Source organism: Hermetia illucens, chromosome 6 (genome assembly GCF_905115235.1).
Source record: "Hermetia illucens chromosome 6, iHerIll2.2.curated.20191125, whole genome shotgun sequence".
In the NCBI taxonomy this organism is placed as follows: Eukaryota; Metazoa; Arthropoda; class Insecta; order Diptera; family Stratiomyidae; genus Hermetia; species Hermetia illucens.
In genome coordinates, this window is record NC_051854.1 from 68,328,588 (window position 1) to 68,356,529 (window position 27,942).

General features: G+C 43.2%; 1 protein-coding gene across 3 annotated transcripts in view; it reads left to right on the plus strand.

Annotated features, from left to right (window-relative positions):
• Positions 1-27,942, plus strand: part of LOC119659323 (FERM, ARHGEF and pleckstrin domain-containing protein 1-like) — a 215,551-nt gene that overhangs the window by 53,247 nt on the left and 134,362 nt on the right. For all 3 annotated transcript variants that reach the window (XM_038067347.1, XM_038067350.1, XM_038067348.1), the window contains one exon: positions 19,736-20,538. In XM_038067347.1, coding sequence (XP_037923275.1) covers positions 20,347-20,538 — 192 coding nt within the window. In that variant the 5' untranslated portion in view covers positions 19,736-20,346. The remainder of the gene's footprint in view (positions 1-19,735; positions 20,539-27,942) is intronic.

Sequence of the window (27,942 nt, forward strand, 5' to 3'; positions counted from 1 at the left end):
GAAGAACGAAGAGAGATCTTTCGCAGAAGTCCTTCGATAAGTCCGCAATAACGCCAAACCATAAGACGCTAGGGGTAAATGTTAAATCTTTCCGACAGACTCGGAACGGCGATATGCTAGTCGAGCTTGGGTCGAAGACCGAGAAGAATACGTTCTACGGGATAGTCCAGAGGATTCCAGGCACGATAACAGTGGTTTCCAGCCTAGAACCCATGTGCACCCTTGAAATAAGGTATCTGGATTATCTTACTAATAAACAAAAGGTGGAGGAAGCAAAAACTTGTGAATCGGCAAAATGCTTCGTCCTTTGCAAGGATCGCGGTCTATACAAAGAAACTGTGGTTCATGTTCTCGGTTCTGGCCGTTGCCAGATCTTCAAAAAAGAGTTACAGAAAGCACCTGACTTTTCGTCAGGCACCATGATCCATTTTTTACAAGCAAACGTGCATAGGAGTGCAACCGCCCACGACCTAATGGGGCAGATGGTGTAAAAAAGAAGAGTTGACTCGTTGCTTCTAAGCGAACAATACCGAGATAGGAGTTCACCATCGTGGTATGCCGATATATATAGTACTGCTACCATCTGAATAAAAGATACGGTTAACTTGCGAGTGCAGGTACATAGGCAAGGCGACGGCTTCGTTTCGGATCGTTGTGTGGAAGTGACGTTTTTCAGCGCTTGCTTCACATCGAACTAATGTATGCAAGCTTTTCGGAATAGGTTCGTCGATTTGGAGGACGAGATTCGAAACACGGAAGGGAGAATTCTAGTGGAAGGAGACTTTAAGGCCAGAGCTCTCGAATGGGATATGCTTCAACCAGATTCCCGAGGCGCACAGATTTTAGAGATGGCCACCAGGACCGGATTCATTGTCTTATATACCGGTGGCACTCCGACATTTCAACGCTCTGATTCTGAGAGCGCTATCCCTGACGTAACTTTTGCTACGGATTCCTTAATGTCAGCGTCCATCGTTGGAGGAAGTGAAAAACGGTTCTTCCCTATGTTCTGCCGTCCGGCAAACACCTACCAGGTGGAACATCGAAAAAATCGACGTAGCAAAATTTGCTAAAGCTCTCCCAAGAGGAATAAATCAGCCACAGGACCCAGGAGCAGACAGTAGATCTGCAACTGAATCGGTAGTTCATTCAACAATTTATAATGCATGAAATTGCAAGCCCACAAAGAAACTGCCTCAGACTGCAGCGGATTGCTCAGCGTGCAAAAGACCAAGACAAGGTGAGGTTTAGATCCGCAGAGTATAAGAGTGTGGAAAAAGAACTGCGCCACGAGATTAACACGCAGAAAGCACGCTACTGATTATCAAAAAACTCGATGCTCATCAGTCACTCTGTTCTGTGGAAGCAGCGAAAATGGAAGAAATCGTACAGGCTCTTTTTTCTGTCCACCCCATCCGAACTGACGCTGTTGATGGGGCGAGTACTGAGGAATGCCCACTCTTCACTGCAAAGGAACTAGAGAAGGCGGTCCTGTTCATGAATGGCAAAGCGACGCCAAAGCACCGTCAGCACGGACGAGGGGGAGAGGAGCGATCCACAATTGATACCATTGAGTAAGAAACGCCTTCAATTCTGCGCGGTGGTGCGACTGGAAAATCGTTTCTATACACTAGGCTACTTATTGCGGATGTTGAGGGTAATATCGGAGACGACTCAGACCCTTGGTCCGAACTTTTGGAACGCCTTATTCGATAGTCTTCTAGAACTGAGATGTCTGAAGAATCGCATTTGGTCGGATACGCGGATGATGTTGCGCACGCAGCGTTGAGCAAGCTTAGCGCACATTGGTAATGGTGATGTTGCGAGTAAGCAGATGGATTTTCCCTAACTCTTCAGAAAACCGACGTCGTTGTGTTGAGCAAGGCGAGGGTTCCCACAGTCCTGCCTATTCAGGATGGTGAAACCATCCATTCATTGTCGAATCCGGCCGTGAAGTATCTCGGCATCATGATAGACATGAAGATGAGTTTCTTTGAGCAGATTCGCAACACCGCGGACAAGACTAGAGTGTTTGAAATTTGCCGGCTGATGTCTAATGTCAGTGATCCCTTATCCAGCAGGCGTCGTTTACTGATGAGGACAGTTCAGTCCGTCTTCCTTTACGGTTCCGATATATGGGCTGACTTCCTCAGTAAGAAAAAGTGCCGCAGGCGCCCAGCGAAAGTACAAAGACAAGGTGGTCTGCCTCAGAGCCAGCTTTAATGGTGATAGCGGGAGTTATTCCGATCGCTCTCTATGCTACTGAGTGGAGGCTTATATACCCCAGAAAAAGTGAAGAAAGTAAGGAAGTCGTCGCTAATGAAGAGAGGCATGGAAGCAATCTTGGTAGAGAGAATGGAGGGGTAAGTGGACCGCGCATTCAATAAAATACATGCAGCCGTGGTTAAATCGAAAGTACGTTGAGATTGACTTTAGCTGATCCAGCTGCTCAGCAAACATTCGTATTTTCAATTTTATCTGCATACAATCGGGGAAATCACGGTCGCGCGACTGCATTTATTGTAGAGATGTGATGGATAATGCCTGCCATACCTTTTTCTTCTGCAGGAGGTGGGAGAGCCATTGCCATCACCTTTCGATGGGAAGGTGTCCTGCGTCCCTGGAAACCATAATTGAGGCAATGTTGCAGGGCGAGGACACGTGGAGCCGAGTCGCACGTCACACTCAAGGCATTCTTACTAAAATAGCCTTTGGCTTATGTCTTCAAAGTGATAACGGCACGTTTATTTTTCGGCTAGCAAGTAAGTTACTATTTAGCCAATCCAACCCGAGGCTCCCTCTGTAGCTTTGTGACAAGTAGTTTTTCCAGGTAGGTTGACAAGCCCTACGCAGCCCCCAACCTGGAAGTTCAGTTGACGCAATCTGTGCCTTATTTAGCCGCGGGCGATTCGCCTTCGCCATCGCCAAAATACAAATGTCAACAAATCAAACGTCGGTAGCTCAGTGCTTCAGGTATGATACGATTTGGGTATTCCCTATGTAAGAATGTTCGGCTGCACGATCGTTCCATTTGTATGTGCATTGAGTACGTCTGACTATCCACCTCAAAATACTACTGGCATTTTATCTTTTAGGGTCCAGTCATTTCCTATGACAGAGGAAGCTTTAATGTATTATGATCTTGTTAATGATAATAAGATTTCCACTAAACTTTCCTGTATCGTGCTCCATATTTCAGCTGCCACTTCCCTTCCTTTGCTGCCAATTCCACACACACCATCGTAAGGTATTAATTAAGACCTTTAGTTTGATACCCGACATGATTCTATTCGGAAAGAAATGTCACATAGCTCTTGTGCATGTAAGCTCATCGTAGAACGATGACGAATCACATGGGTGGGGGTTTACATTTCCAACTTTCCACCAAATTCGCTGTTAAAACGTATGGGAAAGCTACCTGTTACGGATACAAATATTGAAAATATTACGAAGTAGTTTCTAAGAGCAAATCGATTCCATAGCTAATAAATTTTCCATGTTCATGACTCCCAAGTCGTTGTCGCTACGTAGGAGATAATTGCATTTAGATTTACCACTATGTCCGTCTAGCCCTGGAAGGTCCTACCCAGTAAATTCCATCCCTTCAACCTACTAAACGTTACCAAACTTTCCGACATGTCTTTGAACTAGTTATAAATTTTTCAGTATGCTGAGAACTAGCATCTGTTGTGAATGTTCTTAAGACTGCAAGGTGTGACGAGTGAAAATGGAGGGGTTTGAGAGAAATTTCATCAAGTCTGTAGACATTTCCAGTTCACACTGAATATTTCATATATAATATTACATTACCTGTATTGCTTCCAGGGTCGTTTTCGGGGAATGGACATTGTGGGACACAAAGGTTGGGATCGTTGAAAATGATACGAATTCCTGGAATATAGCTTTCTGCTATGTAAGTCTGTGCCTAATTCTGTGATACCACTGTCACTTCGGTGTTTCCTTATTTCGTTTTTCGACCTTACGTTCCCTTTGGTCACGTCTACTTGGGAAAATATAGCCAGTTTAAGGACGAATTCTTGATGTTTCGGCCGCAATAAAGTTGACTTTTTACGCGGACTCAAGTCACTTGGCGAATTAAATATTTATTTCATGAGTGCTGATGGAAAAATGTATCCACAGAATTTTTGTGTTTGCCCTCTGTCTTTCGAGAATTAATAAAAAAATAAAATGTTCAGGAGGTCATGGTGTTAGTGTGTACCAAGTTTGGTGCGAAGTTCTTCTGGGGACAGGACGATGGAAACAAAAAACCATATCATGGCAAATATTTCCGAAGATGTTTGCCATGACTGATGATTGTGAAGTAAACATCTAATACAATAGTAATATATTGGGTATGGACAGACATTCTACTGGCTTTGTCACCTACCAACTACCTATTTTGGTGGACATAGGACATGAAACGTTTGAAATGTTATGGATCAAGTTCAATGTTCTCTTCTAATACGTAAGTGGATGCATGTAATTGAAATCCTGAAAACATTCCTTGAATTGCCGTATGTCCTTTGGGATAAATTCCAGGGGATAGGAAGGAGGTTTCACATGCTTTAGTGAAGTCATGTGGTGTAAAATCGAGTGGTGAAAGTAGAATTTGATGTAATAATCTGTTGTTTTCAGTTATAGTAACCGCTTTATCCATAGGAATAAAGATTGTAGGATTTGTGTTCACAGACTTACCGTTTGGGTTACAATCAACCTTATGTCCAGGTACCACTGCTTTGCACTACGACTTTCGCTGCATTTTTAAAAGGTTTCAAAATTGTAACTAATCTCTATTTCTGTTGTGACGTGGTATATTCCACAACTATGTTGATTTCGGGTGATAACTGAGCATGACATTGAATAACCTTGAATTAGTCCTTGTCCATGAAACCATTTCGAAAACCTGTAACAGCAGAAAAATATCCAGTGCATTAGCTGCGCCTTATTTCATAAATGCTTCCCAAAAACGAGTTTCAAACTTAGCAGGAATTTGCAACGCAGAGCATTTTTCCAGTTACCAATTCCTCGATATCCGTAGAAATTTGTCGAAACTAAAACTTGGATTTGGAGGTCACCAATGCTATAAGTAATCCGGGGTGACACACGTACACTTGCAAATAGATATTCCTGGTTATTTTTAGTATCAACATAGAAGGATCCCGGATCGCTTTTAGTCAGTATATGGTTGTCATTCATCCCTTGGTGTTATCTGAAATGTGTTTTAGCTGCTCCGGGACTTTCCGAGACGCCCACATTCCTCCTCTACTGCTCTACGCCAAGTGATTTTGGGACAACCCACCCGTCAGCCATCTTGGAAGAGTGGATTCCATTGCATGGCGTAGCCAACAATGCAATTGTCGCTTCTCCTTAATGTATTACCTATCCAATGCCAATTACAATTTCCAACCACATTGCGTACGGGTGACAGGGCAGCGTACTTCTATGACACAACGCGAGCAGGTGTTGACGAAGGTTTGGAGCCTTTGAGTGACAGTGGCGGTCACTTTTCATGTGCTACACCCATATAGCAACACAAGACAGCACAGAACAGCTTCCACTTGATCTTCTAGATTTTAGGCAAATCAGCGAAAACAAATCTAGCTTTGCTAATGCGTCAACGCCTTCGATGCTCTGCCCATTAATGCACTGATGACCCGTCAGATTGAAAACCTTGGTTTTGTTGGTGTTTCTCTTTAGTCCAACTCTGCTTGTCTTTCTTTCCAAATCCAGAGCCATTTTGCGATGAGAGAGCAAACAGATGTCATCAGCGTAGTCGAAGTGTTTGAGGAAAGAGACCATTGTCCATTGAATTCCTTCGTGTCCTCAAAACAAGTGAGCACGAAGAAAGTGATCGATGACTAGATGAAATAATATTGATGACAGGATGCAATCCTGCCGGAGTCCACCTTGGACCTAAAAATCTTGCGAGATTTTATTTCAGTTCACCACGTGATATTTTACGCAATCACATGTCACTCTGATAATAGCTATTATAATAGTTTTTGGGGAATGCCCTTCTGCGTCGAGCACTTCACATACACTCCCTCTTCACGCTATCAAAAGCTTTCTCGAAATCGATGAAGAGCAGGTGCAACGAAGATCTATACGCCGCGCACTGTTCCAAAATGATCCGGGAGGGGGGAGGTGGTTATGTGGTCAATGCCGGAGGATCCGGAGCGAAAACCAGCCTGCTCAATGCCGATCATCGATCTTTCGAGATGTTCTTTGATGCATTCCAGGATTATTTTAGCCATTGTTTTTGCGACGGCAGCGAGCACGCAGATACTTCTCTAATCCACTGGCAGTCGCATTGTGGCCGGTTGAGTATCGTCAGAAGCTTTTCTTAGGCCTACGATAGATGCTTCGCGGAATTCCTCCAACTTGAATTGTTGCTTCAAGGCTCTGGATGTTATCTTATCGAGATTCATGCAATGTATATAAATCTCATGTTTTTGGGAACGAACCGCGACATTCTCCCCAAGTGAGTTTATAATTTGGTTACGAAAGCCGTCAGTTTTTCCCACGCTGGATTTTTTCAGCTGAAACCTGAGATCTCCTTTCTGGGTCCTCCGGATTTTGCTGATATTTCCGCCTAGGTTTTTTAGGTCAGGGTCAGATTATGTTAGATTTTCTTTGCTGGAGATTACGATTGCCTCCGGGCGAATTCGCACCTTTGGTTTCTTGTTCCTTTTTTTACGACCTTAGTCCAACCGCCGTCCTTATTTTCGCTTCGCTTGCCGACATTCCTACTTTGGGCACTTTGGGCCCTTTTGAACTTTTAGTTCCGTTTGTTGGACTGTTCAAGAGCCCTTTTTTCCTTTTTGGTGCTTTGGGATTTTGACGATCATCCCCTTCTTCCACTCTCTGGGAAAGGTCTCGGATTTCCAAGCTTTGCGTATGAGTCGAAGTAGCAGATCTGCAATAACTGCAGGTGTGGCACTAAATAACTCTGCAGGGAAACCGTCAAGCCCAGCGGTTTCTTCCATTTGAGCGCATTGATGGCCGAAATGTTCGGGATTGATGGCCGAAAATCCGTATCCGCATGTTACGGTGATTAACCATTTCATTCACACCTGGAAGAACCGCACCGGATGTGATACGGTTAAGAACTATGGTGAAGTGTTCTTTCCACCTTTTCAGCTGTTGATCATCGTGGATGAGAAGTCTACCTTTGACGTCCTTCACAGGACTGACAACCGGCTTGCTGTTGTTAGAAAAGTCTAGTCTCGGCCACCATCATGCTTACACAAAATGGGCTTTATTATGGATGTATACATCCGTGGTGGTGAAAGTCCCTAGGTCTTACCTATCGCAGTCCTACAGCACCAGAGCAATCTGCAGGATTTCTGATGTTGTTCCTGGATATGGTGCTAAGCTTCGAGCCTCCTAAATTTTTGACTGTTTTTACCAGCTGGATTTCCATCCTTGTTAAGATGGGTATCGTGTAGCTGCCTCATCTGACATTCCTAGTGGACATAGTTAGTCTAGCCTTCCTAACGTTCATTGTGATTCTGTTACAGAGGCACCAACTGTGAAGTACATCCAAAGTCCAAGGTCACAGGAAAGGATCTACTAGTCTTTCAAATCCTTTTAGTAGAAAGGACGTCAGGTTGATCGATCGAGGGCTTCACCACCACATCATGGCAGCTAATTGGAATAAAAGCGTGTGCTAATCATGCACGGTATATATTCCGAATGCTTACATATAGATCCTGGATATCGATTCCCTCTATCACTAGCGCAGGAATGATGCCATCCGGACGTGCAGACTTTTATCTATGGAATGAGCTGTCGGCCCTGGGATAAGATTTGGGATGCTACCTGGGAAGTGCACTTTGAGTAGATGGGTTGCCGTTTCTTCACTTAAAATGATCACAAAGCCTTTATAATCGAATCTAATAGCTTCGCGTATTCTGATTTGTTTAATAAATCGGGAGCTCAGGAAGCTTGACCTTTGTTTTAGTAGTTCCCCAGGTATTCCAACCACCGGCGCTTTATTGTTTCCCACGTTTTAAAGTACATCCTTGATTTCTTGGAATGTGGGTGGTGGGATCGGTACCTGTATGGCCCCTGCAGCTTCAGTGTGCGGAGATTGTGTTGAGGCATTGAATAGCTCCACGAAATGTAAGGCCCTTCGAGTTTAATCCGCTTCATGCTTTCAATAAGATTCTCCGCTGCGCCCCTACAAAATGTGATTCTGGACTAGAATCCTTCTGTCATTGTTTTCGTCAAGTTGTAGGCGGATTTTAAATTATTTCTCTTAAAGTCGCCATTATGTGCTTGTGTTTCGTTTTTCTGTAGATCTTGTCAGCGGTAGGTCTTAGTTCCACGTATTTGCCCGATTGATTTTTATGTGTCGCTCCTGGTATTCTTTATATGCAGCATTTTTCTCATCAATGTCTGGCTCTCTAATTGCTGGCTTCACTTAATGTCAAAGCTATTGGTATCGCTTGGTATCGTTTCAGGATTTGTTCTTCTAATGCTCTGACATTTCAATAGCATTTTTTTCGTTTTCGAGCTTCTCAATATCGAACCTACTAGTGGGGGTGTATATTCTACTCTTCCTGGAAAAAATCGAACAATTAAAGGCATTTCAAAAAATAGTTTATAGAAGACATTGTCCTAAATATTTAGTGTGGAATTCCAGGGGAATCTTCTTTAGGCTGAAGGAAGCTTCTGGTCAAACAATTTGACCGCTTTAACCACAGTGGCAACAACGTAACAGCATATAGTCGAGATACATTTGAGATAAAGTGGTGCGAAGTAGAAGTAGCATCACCATGCACGAGCCAGTTGCAAGGATGAAACATTTAAATATTTCTTATCAAAAATTTCATAGAAATAGTTTTTCCTTTTTTCCACACGCACAGCTCACCCTCCTTGGGAAGAATCTCGGAATGTCATTAAAATTTCGAATTTCTATTTTCTCTGTTGGAAGTCCTTGAGCTCGTAGAGACTTTTTTGAAGAAGAAGGATGCATTCATTCACTTTCTTCAATTTAAATTATTTTTCGCTTGTATGTATCCACTTCAAAAGCACATCAATCATGGGCGCTGTCTGTATCCTGGCATAACTATGCTCGTTACAGATCCAATCTTGAATTCGCTAAGGATAAAGTGCGTTATGTGATTAATGGTCGACGAGAACGTGTCTCCCTTAATTATAATGAAGGCCATGATTCAAATGTCATACTGAGTACTCAACAAGACCCTGTGGGCAGAATTTACTTTTTCGTGTGTAGGAGGTTTACGGCACTCCAAAATTCGTCTGACTTTAGACTCCCCCCTTCCCATCGCACACACACACATCATATTTTAATTTGGAAATCTGAAACCTTGAAATGTCGCTGCGTATGAATCGTTTTAATTAATATTGAATACCTTAGACTAAACCGAATATCTTTGTAACGTTTAATGCTTTAATTTGACATCTTTCGGATTCTTTTGTTCTTCTGAAGTTTTCATGCAGGAAAAATAGAATCGAAATGATTTCAACTGAAACTTGTTTACATTCTTTTAAGGATGGAAAACATACCAGACCCCCACAAGCGTATGTTGGTAAACAATGCAGGGAAATGTTTCCTCAGAATTGGAGAAATTCTGTTTTCATTGAAGAGTTTGCAGAATAATATGCTGTACTGAAAAATGGTATAAGAATTTCATAAAACCTTTGGAATTCAAAGGAAGATAATATCCATAGAAAGGTATGCGGAGTACTGAAGGATTCATATGTTAAAGATCTTTGATAACTTTTCATTTAACATTCTAAAATAGGCAAAGTGTGTGTGATTAGGGAATCCTGAAAGGCTTAATTCCTGGTATGTAGGTTAAGGTTGGTTATAGGCAACCTAACCAGTAAATGAAAAATTTAAAAGAACTAATACTTCCGGTCTTCCTTCATGATTATATAATGAACCTTGAATGTTCCATCTACCTTAAGGAGTCAAATATTGTTAACATCATATGTACATCCAGAGCGGAAAATGCATGCCCCTATGTTGCTTAGGAAACCGGTGATGTCAGTTAATCAAGAAATTTGCAGAGAAATTTATAATCCAGCTGCGTAGATCGTCTGAACAGTGCCGAACATTTCTGAAACCAGAAGTTTGGGATTACATGGCAGAGCATAATTCCCTAACATATGAGCATTCTTCGGTAGATTTTCCAGTGACCATTCCACTCCATTAAGATCTCGTCAATCGTTTATAAATGTGGGGCAATCAAAGAATACATGCTTCGGTTCTTTCAAAATGCTATCGTAGTTGGACAGTCAGGTGAAGTGTGGAATTAAAATTTAGCTTTGCGTCTATCATCACTCCCAGATATTTGATGATCATTTGTGATGTGATGTAGTTTCTAGTTTTCAAGGAAGCTTAATTTTTCATATGATGCTTTGTGGTGATAATTGCTTGCAGTATCACTGCAGCACCTTCCAGCCAGTTTTTACAGAACTAATTGCTTTCCACGAGTCTAGCTCAATATCCTCAAGATTCAAGATGTAATGTTTGTAATTCGCAAGAGCCCTTCGGAAAAGGTGCATTGACATCTGCGCTCTGCAAGAAACCCGATGGTCTGGTTCCAAAAGCTGCGACATTGAACGCGAACGCGGTAAAAATGGCTACAAACTTCTCTATTTTGGTAACCCACACACTCAATATGGTGTTGGCATTGCCATCTCAGAGGGTTTCCGTGATGCCATTAAAGAAGTCGGACGATTTGATGATCGGCTGATGAAGCTCACCATTATATCAGCTGATCGCACTATTCACTCCTTCACCGCGTATGCACCACAGACAGGTCGACCTGATGCCGAGAAAGATGCCTTCTGGCAACTTCTCGATGAAAAGACTTGTCACGTGCCTGCTGACGATTACATAATCATTGCCGGCGACCTTAATGATCATGTAGGTGAAAAGGCAGACGATAACAGATGCCATGGGGGAAAGGGGTTCGGAGCGCGCAATGATGGTGGCGAGCGTATAATCGATTTTGCGGACACCCATGACCTTGTACTTATGAATACATGGTTCATCAAACGATTGTCTCATCTTCCCACATTTTATAGTGGGAACAATAACACGCAAATCGACTATATTCTCATAAGACGCCAACATTTTACCACTGTCACTGATTGCAAAGTCGTTCCCTATGAGACCATCGCGTCTCAACATCGGCTGTTGATTGCTGTCCTGCGAATTAAGCCACCGATAAAACGGCGTGAGGAACGCACTGGCCCGCCGCGCATTAAATGGTGGCGATTTGGTGAGAAGAACGAAGAAACGGTCTCACTCATACGATTGCCAACCATTACGAATGTGGAAGAATCATGGAACCAAATGAAAGACACGATCCACAAAGCGGCCTCTGCCACCCTCGGGGTCACCAAGCCGGGTAAGCGGTACATCAACCGAGATACTTGATGTTGAAATGAAGGTCCGTGAAAAGAAACGCCTCTACCACAAATTTCTCGACGATAAAACGCCTGCTAATTGGCAAATTTATAAGAATGCCAACCGGGAAGCAAAGAAAGCGGTCGCTGTCACCCGAGCGAACCATTTCAAAAATCTTTACGATAAACTGGACACTCGGGATGGCGAGAGAGATCTGTATCGACTTACTAAAAGCCGTGATGAACGCACACAGGATATCGAACACTTCTGTTGTGTTAATGACAAGAACGGTACTTTGCTTACCAACCGTCGAGCCGCAACGGATAGATGGCGAGAATACTTCGAGCAGATTTCAACTGAAGAATTTGCTCATCCTCCACTTTCACAATCATTGCCGACATTTGGAGCAGTTCCACCAGTCAGCGCAACTGAAGTCGAGGCGGCAATAAAACAAATGAAATCGGGGAAAGCAACAGGACCTGACGACATCGCATTTGAGCTCTGGAAAGCGAAGAGCTAGGCTTAGTGAATTCTTTAACCGGGTTATTCAGGAAGGAAGAACACCATCTGACTGGCAAGAAATTACCACTGTTCCAATATGGAAAAAGAAAGGTAGTCCAGCAGAATGTTCAAACTACCGTCCGATCCGGTTACTTTCCCATACCATGAAGATTTTTGAACGCATTCTTGACAATCGTATTCGCGAAATCGTTGAAATAACCGTGAATCAAGCCGGATTTGTCAAGAACTGCGGAACTACTGACGCAATACACGCTGCGCGGTTACTCATGGAGAAACACCGTGAGAAGCATCGCCCTCTTTACATTGCCTTTCTAGATCTAGAGAAAGCGTTTGACCGTGTACCACACGAACTCATCTGGTATGCTTTACGACACTTCGTGCCAGAAGAACTCGTGCTCTGGGTTCAATTACTCTACCACGATCCGAAAAGTAAAGTTCGAAGTATGGCGGGTGTATCAAAACCGCTTCGTGTCTCTGTTGGAGTTCATCAAGGAAGTGCCCTCTCACCACTCCTCTTTGTCCTTGTTATGAACACCGTCACACGGGATATCGAACGTCCAGCGCCCTACACACTGCTTTATGCAGATGATGTTTTCCTAGCATCTGATAGCAAAAATGATCTCGAGCTACTTGTTCAAAAATGGAATGATCGCCTCATGCAACACGGTCTCAGATTGAATTTAAACAAAACTGAATTTTTGACAACCGATCCCCATGAAACAGGCACAATCACTGTCAGCGGCAGTGATCTGCCCAGAATTGAGCGATTTAAATACCTCGGGTCAACGTTATCAGCCAATGGAGAACTGCGTTATGAAATTGCTTCACGTATTAACGCAACCTGGATGAAGTGGCGTTCCACAGCTGGTGCCCTTTGTGATCGACGTATCAACGAACGTCTTAAATCTAAAATTTACCGCAATGTCGTCCGTCCAGTCGCTCTCTATGGTTCTGAGTGTTGGCCGACCATAAAAGGCAATGAACGGCGTCTTGCGGTAATGGAGACGAAGATGCTACGTTGGACTAGTGGCATCACACGTTTAGATCACATCCGAAATGAGGATATCCGCGATCGTTATGGGGTTGCACCGATCGTGGAAAAGTTGCGAGAGAGGCGTCTTCGATGGTATGGTCACGCAATTCGTGCAAACGAGAATTCACTTGCAAAGATTGGTCTGAACATCGAAGTCGATGGTAAACGACCAAAAGGCAGACCTAAGCAACGGTGGCTTGATACGCTGGATGGGGATTTGAAAGCCTCGAGATTACACCCAGATCAGGCATTCGATAGAGCCAAATGGCGAAGCCGACCCCGCTTGTGAACGGGACAAAGGCTGAAGAAAAAGAAGAAGAATCTTCTCTTATCATTTTATGTCCTGTCATCGGCATCGTCCTGTCATCAGGACCATTATTGCAGATGTTTTGCTCCGACGCCATGCATGCTGTTGTTTAACTGGTCTGAGCTTGCAAACTAACGCCTCGCGCCAGTTCCTGTATCGTTTGTATTCCTTGTATTATTTCATCACCATCGTCTCAAATTCCAATGAGACTGCTGTGCTGCTGTGTGATAGGCCTATAGTGCAGATCCCACAGTAGGTACTAAAGAGTTATAAGACTTCTCATTAGTATAGAATTGTGTTTTTTTTTTGTCCAAAAAAAAATGTGATTTTGAATGTTTCCCTACGCCAGCAAGAAAGTTTGAAAAATAGAAACAAATGATAATTTGACAGATGGTATTTGTAAGTCAAGTTTCTATACTATTTTTGCCGTTCATCGAAGATGTGTGTCAATATTATAGCACTAATGTATAATCAGTATCTGATCTGTATACATTTATCAACTGTTTACTTTTCGTTGCATTTTAGCATGGATGGTTTTGTTGAGCTAAGGTTTTGTATTAAATTTTATGTTATTAACGAAATTTCTTGTATGCTCTGTCGAAAGCTCGCACGTACGAGTGGTATAAAGCCTTTAAAAGTGACCGTGCAGTAGTAGAGTATTTTTCTCATTGCGGCGAAAATGTCAAAAAGCGAGATAAATGATTCTCGAAAATCGTCATACCAGCGTAAGAGATATTACTAGTAAACTTGGCATAGCATATGGAACCGCTCAGCACATTGTGTAGGAAATTTTGCGTATGAGAAGTGTCACATTCCGGCTCTTTCAAAAAGGCATGAATTTTAAGCAAAACCAACATCGACAATTAGTGAGGACATTGTTCCTGAAGTGAATAATAATTCGGCCTCATGAAACGCATAATTACTGGTGATGAAACGTGGCAATTGTCTTGTGAGTCGGGGCTTCCTTGCTTGTCGTAAGAGGCGACTAAAACGAATGGAAATTTGTGGGTTAGCAACCTGGAAATTTTGAAACGTCACTGCTTACCGAAGCGCCAACAACGCCTCGAATAGCGACTGACATCACGGCAACGACCTTTCGCTATCGGAAACGGGCTCGTGAATTTCTGCAACTTCCACCGCCTAGTCATTGGTTGCACATTATTCGAGCACAGAGCCTGCCATAAAGTCAGTTGGGTTTCAACTGACCGACGCCATATGAGCAATCAGATCCACCACTTTGCAACCGGCAGTAGATTTAGGAGCTGTCCCCTGCAGAAAGAGGCGCTGACATCGGCCTCCAAAGGAATCACCATCTGATGACCGCTTACCTTCGCTTGCGTGTTACATCCATCACTTCCCGCAGGGTTGGGGAGCTGCCATCACCTAAGTTCAACATTGACTACTTGTATGATCCAGTTGTCGCTGGACAATGGGAGTGCTATCTTGTTGAGCGGACGGGCGATATACTGAGTAACTCGCCTAATTATATCGATGAGCATTGGACTGCCATCGAAAATACACTTTTCTCGGATGCGAGGGGGTCATAAGATCTGACTGACTGCGGAATCGTGGAAACGGATCGATGAACGGAAGGAGTTGAAGGCTCTATTGACGGCTGCGAGCGACGGCGGGCGTGACGTGCTCGAACTCCGATACCGAGCGAAATCCTGAGACGTTCAGCGCACTGTCCCGGCACGGTCTCCCGGCAGATTTATTTATCGTTGCACTTACAGATACTGCAGATCTGCTGCTTCCAGTAGATACGGCGATTTTAGAAATCCGAGACTCTTCCCAGAGAGTGGAAGATGAGGATGATCGTCAAAATCCCAAACAAGGGAACCCATTTTGAGTGTGGCAATAGGAGAGGTATCTGTGTGCTTCCTGTCGTCGCAAAGATAATGGCTAAAATAATCTGGCAACTTCTCGATATAAAGACCTGTAACGTTTCCGTTGATCACTAGATCGTCATTGCGTATGGGTAAAAGGGCAGACGGCAACAGGTGCCATATGGGAAAAGGGTTTTGAGCACCCAATGAGAGTGGTGAGGGAATCAAGCTACCCATAAAATGATGCGAGAAACGCACAGGCTCGTAGTACATTAAATGGTGGCAATTTCGTGAGTGTCCGGATAGCTAAGTGGTTAGAGCACAAGGCTGTCGTGCGGAAGGTCACGGTTCAAATTTCACTGGTGACAGTGGAATTTGTATCGTGATTTGACGTCGGACACCAGTCGACTCAGCTGTGAATGAGTACCTGAGTCAAATCAGGGTAATAATCTCGGGCGAGCGCAATGCTGACCACATTGCCTCCTACAGTCTACTGTAGTGTACCGTTACGGTCTTGAATGAAGTGCTCTAACACACTTCAAGGCCTAGCTCCAATATGGATTGTTGCGCCAACGATGATTATTATTATTAATTTCGTGAGAAAAAAGAAGAAATTATCTCACTTACGCAATTGCGAACCGTTACTAATGTGAAAGAATGAAGAACCAAGTCAAAACCACGATTCACAAAGTGGCCTATGCAAGCCTCGGTGTCACCTAACCCGGTAAGCAGTTCATCAAACGCGATACTTGGCTTTGAAATGACAATGTTGAAATGAATCACCTATCACAAGTTCCTTGACGGTAACACGCTGGCCAACTGACAGATTTACAAGAATGCTAACCGGGATTCAAAAAAAGTTATCGCTGTTACCTGAGTGGTCCATTATCGAATACTTCCGTTGCGTTAATGACAAGAAATGTACTTTGCTTATCGGTCGACGAGCCGCGATGGCGATGATTTCAACGGAAGCATTTGTTCATCCTTCACTTCCACAAGCACTGCCGACGTTTGGAGTAATACCACCTATCAACGCCATTGAGGTCGAGCAAGCAATAAAACGAATGAAATCGGGAAAAACAACATAACCTGATGGCATTGCATCTGAGGTGTGGAAAGTGAAGAGTTGGGATTCAACACTGTGGCTCAGTGAGTTCTCCTATCGGATTACTGATGAAGGTAAAACACTATCTGACTGGAAAGAAAGCACTACAGTTCCAATATGGAAAAAGAAAACTAGCCCAGCAGGATGTTCGAATTATCGTCCGATCAGGTTACTGTTCCATACCATGAAGATTTTTGAATCCTTTTTTGACAACTGTGAATCAAGCTGGGTTTGTCAAGAACTACTGACGCAAAACACACTGCATGGTTACTCATGGAGAAATACGGTGCATTTTTGGATCTAGAGAAGGTGTATGATCGTGTACCACACGATCTCATCCGGTCACATGGAACATCCAATGTCCAACGCCCCATACACTGTTGTGTTCAAGTACGTTTTCCTGGCATTTCAGAGCAAAGCTGATCTCGAGCAACTTGTAAAAATGGCATGATCATGCAGTGATGCAACACAGTCCCAAATTGAATCTTAATAAAACAGCATTTTTGACGACTGATTCTAATGAAACAGGCACTATTACTGTCAGTTGCCGAACTGACGTTCTTTGTGATAGATGTATTAACCAACGTGTCAAATCCAAAATTTATCGTAGTGTCGTCCGTCCTTCGCCCGCTATGGTTCTCAATCATGGCGGATTTTAAAAGACAATGAACGGGTTCTCGCGGTAATAGAGACAGAGATGTTCCGTTGAACCAGTGACGTAACACGCCATGATCAAGTTTGAAATGAGGATATTAGCGATCGATATGGGTTTTCACCGATCGTGGAACAATTGCGAGAGAGGCGTCTTCGATGGTATGGTCGCGCTAACAAGAATTCTCTTGCCAAGATTGGTCTGAACATATAAATCGATGGGAAAAAACCAAAAGGCTGGCCAAAGCAACAATGGCTTGATGAACAACCGGTATCCGGTCTAGGCCTGCCTTAATAAGGAACTCCGGACATCCCGGTTTTGCGCCGAGGTCCACCAATTCGGTTTCCCTAAAAGCTGCCTGGCGTCCTGATCTACGCCATCGCTCTATCTCAGGTAGGGTCTACCTCGTCTTCTTTTGCTACCATAGATATTGCCCTTATAGACTTTCCGGGCTGGATCATCCTCATCCATATGGATTAAGTGACCCGCCCACTGCAACCCGTTGGGCCGGATTTTATCTACGACAAGGCGGTCGTGGTTTCCCTCATGGATTTCGTCATTATTTAAGCTACGGATCGTCCATCCTCATGTAGGGTGCCGAAAATTCTTCGGAGAATTCTTCTCTCGAACGCGGCCAAGAGTTCACAGATTTTCTTGTTAAGAACCCAAGTCTCCGAGGAATACATGAGGACTGACATGGTCATTGTCTTGAACAGTAGGAGCTTTGACCCTATGGTGAAACGTTTCGAGCGGAACAGTTTTTGTAAGCTGAAATAGGCTCTGTTGGCTGACAACCGTGCGCGGATTTCATCATCTTAGCTAGCGGATACCCTGTCCCAATATAGGGCCGATGTAACAGCGTTGCATGAGATACGTTGGACAGGGACCGGTTTTCTGGAGAAGAGCCACTACAATATATAGCGGCCATCCAGTAAACCATGTGCTCGGAATGGGTTTCTTAGTCAGCCAAAAAATGAAACCAGCAAATTTAGAAATATAAACGTTCACGCCCCCACAGAGCAGACTTGAGGGTCGGGCAAGGATACATTCTACGAGGTAATTGAGCAAACCCAAGTATGATGTCAAAATCATACTTGGAGATTCAACAGTCAAGTAGGGACGAAGCCCGTATTCAGGCGATACGTCGGCTCCCATAGCTTACATAGGGAGACCAATGATAACGAACTGCGGATTATTCAGTAAGCAGTATCGTACGAAATGGTTGTTGGAAGTACCTGGTTTGTGTGGAAAGCGGTCCACAAACATGTGTGGACCTTTCCAGACGGGACCACTTTCAACCAATTGACCACGTGTTGGTCGAACGCCGCCGCCTCTCAGCCTTGATGAATATCAGAACATATAGGGGGGCCAATATATACTCGGACCACTATCTCGTTGGCATATTGCTCCCAGCTCGAATTGCGACTCCATCTACAATCCCTTCTGATAATCAGGTGAGAGTGAATACTGAAGTCATTCGCAACATAGCCCTCTCTAACATCTATAAGGGGGAAATGGATGCCGCAATAAACGCAGCTAACAGATGTCCTGGAGATGAAGCATCAATTAATGATCTTCACAACCACCTGAAGAACGTTATCATTGATACGGCCACAAAGATACTTGGCCCCAGCCGCAAAAGGAGTCGGAACGGCTGGTTTGACGATGAATGTAAGCTAGCAACGGAACGGAAGAATGCTGCTTACCGAGTAATGTTGCACCCTCAAAGAACGCGGGCACGTGCAGAGACTTATCACGAACTCCGTCGAGCGGAGAAGCGACTTCACAGACGGAAAAAGGAAGCCGGGGAGAACCAACAAGTCTGTGAACTAGAAAAGTACAGGGAGCAACCGCATCAGCCTTATACACCTCGATGTTCATCCTGCCGAGACAAAGAGGGAAATCTGATTTCCGACAGAATGGGCATATTGGAGCGATGGGTTGAGTACTTTGATGAGCTACTGAACAACCAGAACATCGGCGAGTTGGAGGTCCCGCTAACTGAAGACGACGGACAAATACTGCCACCACCAAGTTTAGGAGAAACAGTCCGTGCAATTCATCGGCTAAAAAATCATAAGTCGCCAGGAGCCGATGGAATTACAGCCGAATTAGTTAAATATGGAGGCGACCAATTACCCACGCCACGGTTGTTGGCAGTCAACAGATCCTATTTCAATTTACAAAAACTGTTCCGCTCGGAACGACTCATCATATGATCAAAGCTCTTACTATACAAAGTTATAATCTTGCCAGCCCTCATGTATTCCTCGGAGAATTGGGTTCTTAGCAAGAAAATCTGTGAACTCTTGGCCGCGTTCGAGAGAAAAATTCCCCGAAGAATTTTTGGCCCCCTACATGAGGGTGGACGATTCCGTAGCCTACATAACGACGCAATCTATGAGCGATATCATGACCGTGAGGTTGTGGATAAAATCTTTCTTAGTAGGTTGCGGTGGAAGTATGGATGATGATAATCCAGCCCGAAAAGTCTATAAGGGCAATATCTATGGTGGAAGAAGAGGATGAGGCAGACCCTGGCTGAAATAGAGCGATAGCGTACGCCAGGACATCGGGCAGCTTTTAGGGATATTAGATTTGGGTGACCTTGGCGCGAAACCGGGATACCTGGAATTCCCTATTAAGGCAGGCCTAGACAGAATACTGGTTGTTGCGCCGTTGATGGTGACACAATTATAAGCAGATCCATCAATTGTCAAATAAAAAGGAGTTGCTGGATGCATTCACTGTTGCAGTAGTTCAAAGTTAAATAGAAAGAAGTCCGACGCTTTTTACCTGTAATATATATATGTACATGTAGACAAATGGCATTGCTAGCATCTAAGTTCCTAATCGCTAATCAATCAAATCTAATCATGATTGTTTTCTATTCCATTACAGGTAATGCTACCATGTACGAGCTTGCTACGTGACCTTTGATTTATGGGAAGGATTTCGACATCGATCAATTACTTTAGCAGTCACATCTGTACCAAAGAATATAGCCTGACATGAAAACCTGCTTCGGTTCACTTTGAAAGTAAAACGTTACAAGGGCTAAGTGAGGCTGTGGCAAGGATGCAGATGATGCACGACAAAACTTTTTAAAGTGTTCTTCCAATTTTTATTTTAACTTCGTTGTCGTCTTCTTTCGCATTTTGTCTCAATCGCTTGAGTTCCATTCGAATAAAATAACTTTTACTGCAATATCGCTGTCAAGAAGATGATGAAAGCTCCAGCAAAAGGAAAGTACCAAGATTGAGAAAATCGATTGTAATCGAATTCGTCGTTCAAGATATATTATTGAGTTCGGATGCGGTGAAGAGTTGTTCTGCCTTGATTATGCTACACATGTTGCTGTGACGTTGCTAGGAACCAAAAGGACGAGAATAAAGGTGAACTCAGTTCGTCGGAGTATTCGTGCAGTGAAAACGCGTTCATAAAAGCGCGTACTGAAAGGAGCGTGAATTGGAAAAGCGTGTGTTCTATTGTGGTGATCCGTTTGAAATAGTATGTCCTTAGACAACATGGGGCCATCAACAGGCGGCGGAAGCGCAACAATACCTGGTGGTCGAATGACGCACTCATTGAGCACCCCTTCGGGCGTTGATGGCACTCCATCAACACCACACCATCGTGGCGGCAAAAAGTTGGCTGTGCGAATCCAAATGTTGGACGATTCGGTGACAATGTTTCAAGTTCAAGTAAGTACCATCGTTAAGTCGATAATGACTTTTAGATTAGATTGTTTTAGATATTGCTTGAGCAGGATTTCATATTACCGGCGACAGTTAAAATGCTTTATAATTTTTCTTATGATAATTATAAAAGTTTGGGTTTTCATCTGGAAGACTTATCCATTTTATGATTTTTCGATGGAGATTTGATGAAGCAATCAAGAGCAATTATCCGGAACATTATTCTGTGGGTGACATTTTCCACTGAGTGGGGTCAAATTGGATAAGGTTTCGCGTTTAATCTTTTTAATGGACCAATTAAGAGTGTTGAATGAACAAAGTACTGGTTGAGTGTAAAGTACCACAGAGGCCTATTTTTTATTAACCAACATGAATACACTTATCATTGGTTCCATTTTCGATAAATCGTTAATTTTCAATATTCTGGTTGAACATTTTATCGAATCAACTTGAACTGAAGCTCCTTTTTGGTCGGTTGTCCTAAAAGTGAATTCTGATCCATTTGGTGCTAAAGTGACATAATCTTAATGATTTTGCTACGCCATAAAATCTATATCTATGTATTTCAAAAAGTGATTAAGTTCATCTAATCATCAATCAAGTCATGTGGAATTCATTCGCCCATCAGCTGACTTGCAATATTTGGATATTTACGGTCGTTTCGTAAGCTTACTTTGGAGTGTCCTACTTTGAAGCATCTCAAGCTTATCAAGTTTGCTTCCGATAAGAGTCTTAATTGTACAAGTCAGTTCCCTATTGGCTCTGTACAGGACGCAGGAAATTGATGCCAGGAGTGTCAGTTGTGCATTCATGTATGAATTTGCGTAGGTGCTGGCTGTATATATAATTTGAGTATATCTGGGCAGGCACTTGAGAAGTATGCGTTGTCAAGATATCTGTTTCAGCTACAAATATTTACTCAAATGGTCCCTTCTTATTTATTTTTGGTTCATCTAATATGTTCACAAGGTAAATAATATCTGATTACTGAGTATATTTTTAGTCATACACACATTCGAGTGACTAACGAACTACGTGCATAGTAGTCATTTCTAAACTACCTCATTATAAGGTAACTCTTCCATGTATTAACTTTGAATTGCGTAACCAGATTGTGACAATGTCCATCTCATTAACAAAGAAAATATAAATGGAACGCAAGTTCCCGTATATGTTCCCTGTTCGTTACTTTAATTTTCAATGAGATTGCTTCAGTTTCATCATCATCACACTTCATGCTGTGGAAGAGATAAGCCTACAGCCTGGTGACAATCGCAAGCACCCATGACGCCATTAGAGTTCGAACCCGAGTCACTAAAATGTAGAGGCTGGCACTCAACCACCTCGGCCGCCACACCATAATGGTAATGTTTCCGTAGGACATTGGCTTTCAGCAGCTCAGGGTGTTCGTTACGCTAATGTAATTTTCAATCAACAGAGACAAAATAGAACGCCGTTGGCTACCAATGCATCGTGCAACAGATTGCATTTTCGATTTTAGGTAGAACATAACGGATGCGACCGATAATTATTACCTCAGGATGTATCACTCTATCATTGATATGTTGCCTGCTATGCAATTTAGAGAGTGATGTTAACGAGCTTTTAGTTATAAGTTCTATTGTTCGTCGTCATTACATTTTCCAGTTTCCGCATAAATTGTGTAATCTCATATCAATTTAGATTGTATGGAAAGTATGTATTTGAATTGTGATGGTTTTTGTTGATTTTCAATTGCGTGTTTTGTTTTCAAATGTTCAGTGTATTTTGAAAACTATTTTGTTTATCAGAAGTGTTGCGTATATGACAAGCATGTAGCAGGGGACAATCGCAAGGGAATACCCCAAACCCTTTTGTTGTTCTCGTACACGGAGGAGTAAAAATCTTAGAAAGGCACGTCCGCTCCATCCCCGTGAACATCTCAGCTAGAGTGAGCGGGTGTGGGATTCACATCCACTAAAAACCACTCTCGGTCTCTTCAAGCACACCCCGCGGGACCACAATTTAGGTATTAGCTCGCGAGGAGGGTTTGCACCTAGGCACTCGTTCTTCTAATCCTTTCTGGTTTCCTCCTTCGTGTTTTTTTCAGCCGCTCCTCCTGTAGTTTTACCATTCTGAAGGAAATAGTGGCCAATTTTCTTTCGACCTCAACTATATTCATGTGATATAATTCTAAAGGCGCTGCAAACCCGCAGAGCCGTCAGCCAATAAACCGAATTGACCTGCTTCCTTCTCTGTGAGTCACATAAAGCAGAATGGATAGCATCACTCTCCGACAGTGTTTCGGGTCTGAAAATATTCGGCAACATTTTTGTAAGAGCCGTGATGACATAGCCTTTTGACATATCGACTCTAGGTGCTCCTTAAACTCAGTTTCATCTAGAACTTTAAAGCTCTAACTGTCCCCGTTGCGTAGAACGCCACGTCCTCTGGGTACTTCGCTATAACGACTACAAGCTGATAATTGTAGCCTCTTGTGGGACAGGAAAAACAAGCACTCCATTATGCATGACATTTCACAGCAAAAGACCCAGTACTAAATCCTATGGTACCTTTATAGCCCTCATCCGTCCCGCAGCGGAGTCCCCTCTCAGAGGTAATTTTCGACCAGGAACACCTATGTCAGCCAACGCCCCTTTCACTCTGTTCTAGTTGGCGGAGTTGAATGCATTTTTGACATCCAATTCCATTGTGCAGAAAATATTCCTTATTCTAGGTACGCCTGGAAGGTTTTAGCGAAAAGGTCGGGTCTAGTCTTCACTGTCAGCTTCAACGATCTGTTGGGGATGCCATCCAAGCCTAGGGCCTTGTTGTTGGGGATCCCACCAGATACTTGCCACCGTTTTTCCTCGGTTACTGGAGGTTATACGTACTCGTTGAGCTAGACCACCGTTAGGCTTCCAGACTTTCCCCCAAGCCTCTGGTAAAGCCTTCTTGCACGGAAATATGCCTCTGGCAAATGTGCTATTTCGTTGTTCCACCAGTAATTGGGTTGTCTTTTGGGCATTGTAGCATCGCATGCTTTTGGTTTTCGTTGTTTTTTTCTTGGGTATACTATCCGGGTATATCTCAGGCTAGAACGCCAAGGAAAAATCTTATGCATCCAGCGGACATACCATCCGCCATTCTCTTGGAGTCCGAAAAGGTTGAATTGTTTTTCCGAGGCATCGCGAACCTTCTCTTTTGTGGTGATCAAATATATGTATGCCCTTGCCGACTATGTTGATCTCTGGCTTGGTAGAACTTCGGTCGGTTTCCTTCCTATTTTTACTGAGGCAGTTGATCCTGCTTTTTTTATTTCTAATGCACTTTATTTCCATATTTGTGAAAATATATTTATATTTAAATATTTGTCTGATTTTCATCTGTAACATGATATCATGGGGTAGAAAGCTAAATTCGAACTTATGACGAGCTTTTTTTTCAAGTTCAGCTTAAGCACTAAGTCAGCCTTGAATTTATCCCGTTATGTGTGATCGAAGGATTAGCTAATAGTTAGACTCACTTTTGCAGCTGAGACGACTAAGAAGTTTGGAGTTCAACTGCAAATTTGTCAGACATACGTGGTGATGTTTTACAGGATTTCACATGAACATTTGGTTTGGTTTCGCCATACAGCAAGGGATTAGTCGGGGGTAGACTGACTATTTGGTCTTGTCGATGTATTTGGAAAAACAATCTCAATATTGGTGGCCAAAAAAAAGAGGCATGGCTCCATTTTAGCAGTGTTTCCCCATTTATAACGACTGCCTTGTCGGTCTAGGAGGTGTGCCTTTGTGTGTGACTTTAACTGGAGATTGTCCAAGTCATCTAAGTCGTAGCCCAGTTGCACAGTTTTAGAGTTATATTTGATCTAAACGGATACTACCAAGATCCATTTAGCATCGATAGCTTTAACTGTTGTTGCCACAGCGGAAGAAGTTTTGGAGTTTCGATAGTGACTTTTCCAAAAAGATAGTCTTTTCCGACTTGCGGAACAATCTCCTGCCATAATTGTTATCGTTAGGGATAATGTCATATCCGGTGAAGTTTACGTAATGTCTGTTTTTGAGGTGGGTCTCGGAAATCCAGGAAAGTTTGCCTTCAGAGTGTCGATTAACAATTGGGGGTTCGCATGTTGGACATGACAATACGAAACTTCGTAAGTTAACGATAAGTTTAATTGCCCCGGATTAACGCTGGTCGTTACTCGACGCAGAAACTGGAGCTTCAACTGATTCTTGGCATCCGCTTGTTGGTAGTTTGGTGTCGGGTTGTACTGCTGATTTGGGAATAGACTTCCTTGTGGCGTGCACGTATGACACGTTTGTACTGGTCAAGCTCTGTGACAATTGAGCCACCATTTGCTTGACTGAAGATTTCTCAGTTGCATTCCGTATTATTGGAGACTCACATCCATAAGGTGGACGTTTGGGATAGCTTGCAGGGTGGCAAGTTCTGCCGCAGTTGCAGCTAAACCGAACTCCCGTCGGGGGTGTTGAGCCACGGATTTTACTTTGTGCGTTTAACGTATCTATTCACTATCGAGCAATCTTGGGCGATATGGCCAAAATTGTGGCAGTTGTAACATTGCACTTCCTCCACTAGTTTCAATTCTTTGAAAATTATCTTTTAATGAAGGACGTACTTCACCTTGGAAATTTCACTGAGCTTTAGGGAGAGCTTTCAAATATGGCTATAAGAAGACCAGATTCAGATTTGATAGGGAGCGAGGGATTCTCCCTGTGGGGCACCTTAACTTTTCTGGTCACAAAATTTCTAACCGAGCAAACTTTTTGAATTGGGGGCTCTAAAGTGATTTCCGCCATAATTTTCTCGTTTTCAGTTTCCCGGTAAAGATCATGGATAATTATGGACTAAGTTCTATGAGATGGAGGGGGTCTTTGTAGTGACGTTAGGGCCTTGCTCTTTGATGAGTGCAAACATCTTACAATGTTTCCTTGTCGACTCTACAAAAATGAGAGTTCTATCAATCGTATTTTTTAGGGTCGCCTTCCAGCTCCTGTCATTCTGTGAGTTCAGTAGCTCCAGGATATAAATATTATATGCGGGAATTGTAGAAAACTTGTACAGTGCTTCCACTTTTAGCACTCACCTGTTGCTTTTTATTATTTTTCTGTCGACAGACGAAATTGAAAGGGTCTTTTTGTTGCTCCTCCTCGATGACCTCAAGGTGCATCTTCTCTGCTTCGAGTGCCTTCTTTGCTTCACTTGCCGGCAATTCTCGTGTTGGACGGGATGGCGAACTCGTTGCTTTATGTGGCTCGCATGGTGGAAGTAAGTCAGCTGGTACTTATATTGTCTTCATTAGCACTGAAATATCCTGTTATTCGTTCATAGCGGGAAATGTTGGAGTCAGCCAATATTGCAGAGACTTTAGGGTGTTTGCCTATCGTTTTTGTCAGCGCTGATTTTCATTTTGCGCAGGACAGCATCATATGTACCTAGTTCTCATTTCAACGAGCTCTTCGTAAGGATTTTTCGCGGTTAGTCAAAGTGGTTATTAATTCCGGCATGGTTAACTCCGACCCCGTCATCCTCGGAAGCGTTATTAATACGATGGATGCAGCCTTCCCCTGATTTGTCGCTGGTTTTGCGGCATTTAGGGTCACTTTTCGCTTTACTTATTATATATAGCGTTTAAAAGCTGCGGTAGATTTGCTGATAGTTCATTGCTAAATTTTCTTTGATTTTACCGTGGAGAATCTCGTTGAGTGGTGTCTGTACTGCTGCTGCTCTGGGTATGAACCTTCTGTAAAAATTTAACATACTCAAGAATGCTCTGAAAGACACTTTTACCATAAACCGTGTGCTCGAAATCTCGGGTGTGCCTAACTTATTTTTGTCGACGTTGAGTGTGCAATAATCTTCTCTCCGGTTTTACGGTGCTGATTTTCCCCGAAATAATATTTGAAACTTTCGTGATTACTATTATTCGCACTTTATTTATTTATATTAGGATCGTACATGTTCATACTTGATTTTACGATTATCTAGGTTTTTGGGCAATTCAATTGTTACTGTTTGTTTATTGTTCTGATGTTACTGGTCGGCGGACAGGACTCTAGTGTTTTAACAGATGTCTGTTTTTGACATTTGTCACCGCAGTCTCATGTCAGTCCGTCAGCTGTTACTGCAGCCATTGTATGCAGCGGTGGAGGCGAATTCATACTGGTGCCTAGGTTCGCGCCTCCACAGGCAAGGGTGAAGTCCACTGGCGCGCCAATCTTAGCTGGTCATGGTATTGAATTCTTTTTTCGCGATGGTCGGCTTCTTCGGAGCTTATCGCCTGGGTTTTAAGGCAACCGATTGTCCTGCCGTTGAGACTAGTTCAGTGACGCGCCATTCTTCCAGTTCCTTCCGGGCGAATTATTTCCGAAAACTGCTTTAGGGTTTCTTCAGTAAATGTACTGATGGTCGAAAGTGTACATTCTGCCATCTCTCTGGACGGCAAGGTGAGTTATTGAATTGTGAAAACAACCATGCTAAAGATCTGAAAGGAGTCCGTTAAAATATATCTCCAGAGGAAATCCTTCGGTCTTCGAGGTTGAGTGTGAGATTAGCGGTCCAGTATGTGCCATTGGTGCGTGTAGCTCCATTTGCAGCTCTAAAAGTGATACTTATTGGATTAGCTGCGTTAAATTGGTTTTTGCTCTGTTGAAAGCGCGGGTGTTGTTATATCTGATATTGCTTTCGCGATACTTGATGAAAGTGCGGCGTAGACTTTATAAGCTATATCGGCTACAGTTTGTGGTGACTGAACATCCATAATCAGTTGAAGAGCAAATGGCAGGCGTCTTAACCACAGATTTTCCGCCAGTGGCTCTAAAACTGCGGTACCGCCGAGACACTGCAGGTAGCGGAGGACATGGAAAGGTTTATTGTCATCCATGTAAGTGTTCTCCATAAGCTGCTTGTTTCTCTTAGCAGCTGTCACACAATGAGCTATTTGTCACAGATTCTATAATTATGTCGCAGACTTCCGTGACATCGTGCTGCTATGACTTGCAAATATTGCTGTTGTGCGTCTGTTGTGTTATACCTCACAAAGGATCGTGGGAATGGAAGCCTGGAAAACTTAGTCCATAGTTTCCCGCGGTCGTAGTTATACTCGTGTTTCCAGGCGTGTTGCGTATTCTCGGCATTTTCGTTTTCACTGCTTTTACGTTTACCTTGAACCCGAAAATTCTCCTTTTGAACTCCGGGACTCCACTTTGGGAATTGCCAGGTGAGGTTGATGGTTGGCAGCAGAAATTCAATAAAAGCGGTGTATGCAAACTTAATGTATCTATTTGAATGCATAATCGGAACTGCTTCCCATTCGTTTAGCAATTAGATAGTTTTTTGGGGAGTAGATCATTTCGGTAAAAAAGAAAGGAGATTAAATTAGTTCAGACAGTTCCTGACTTT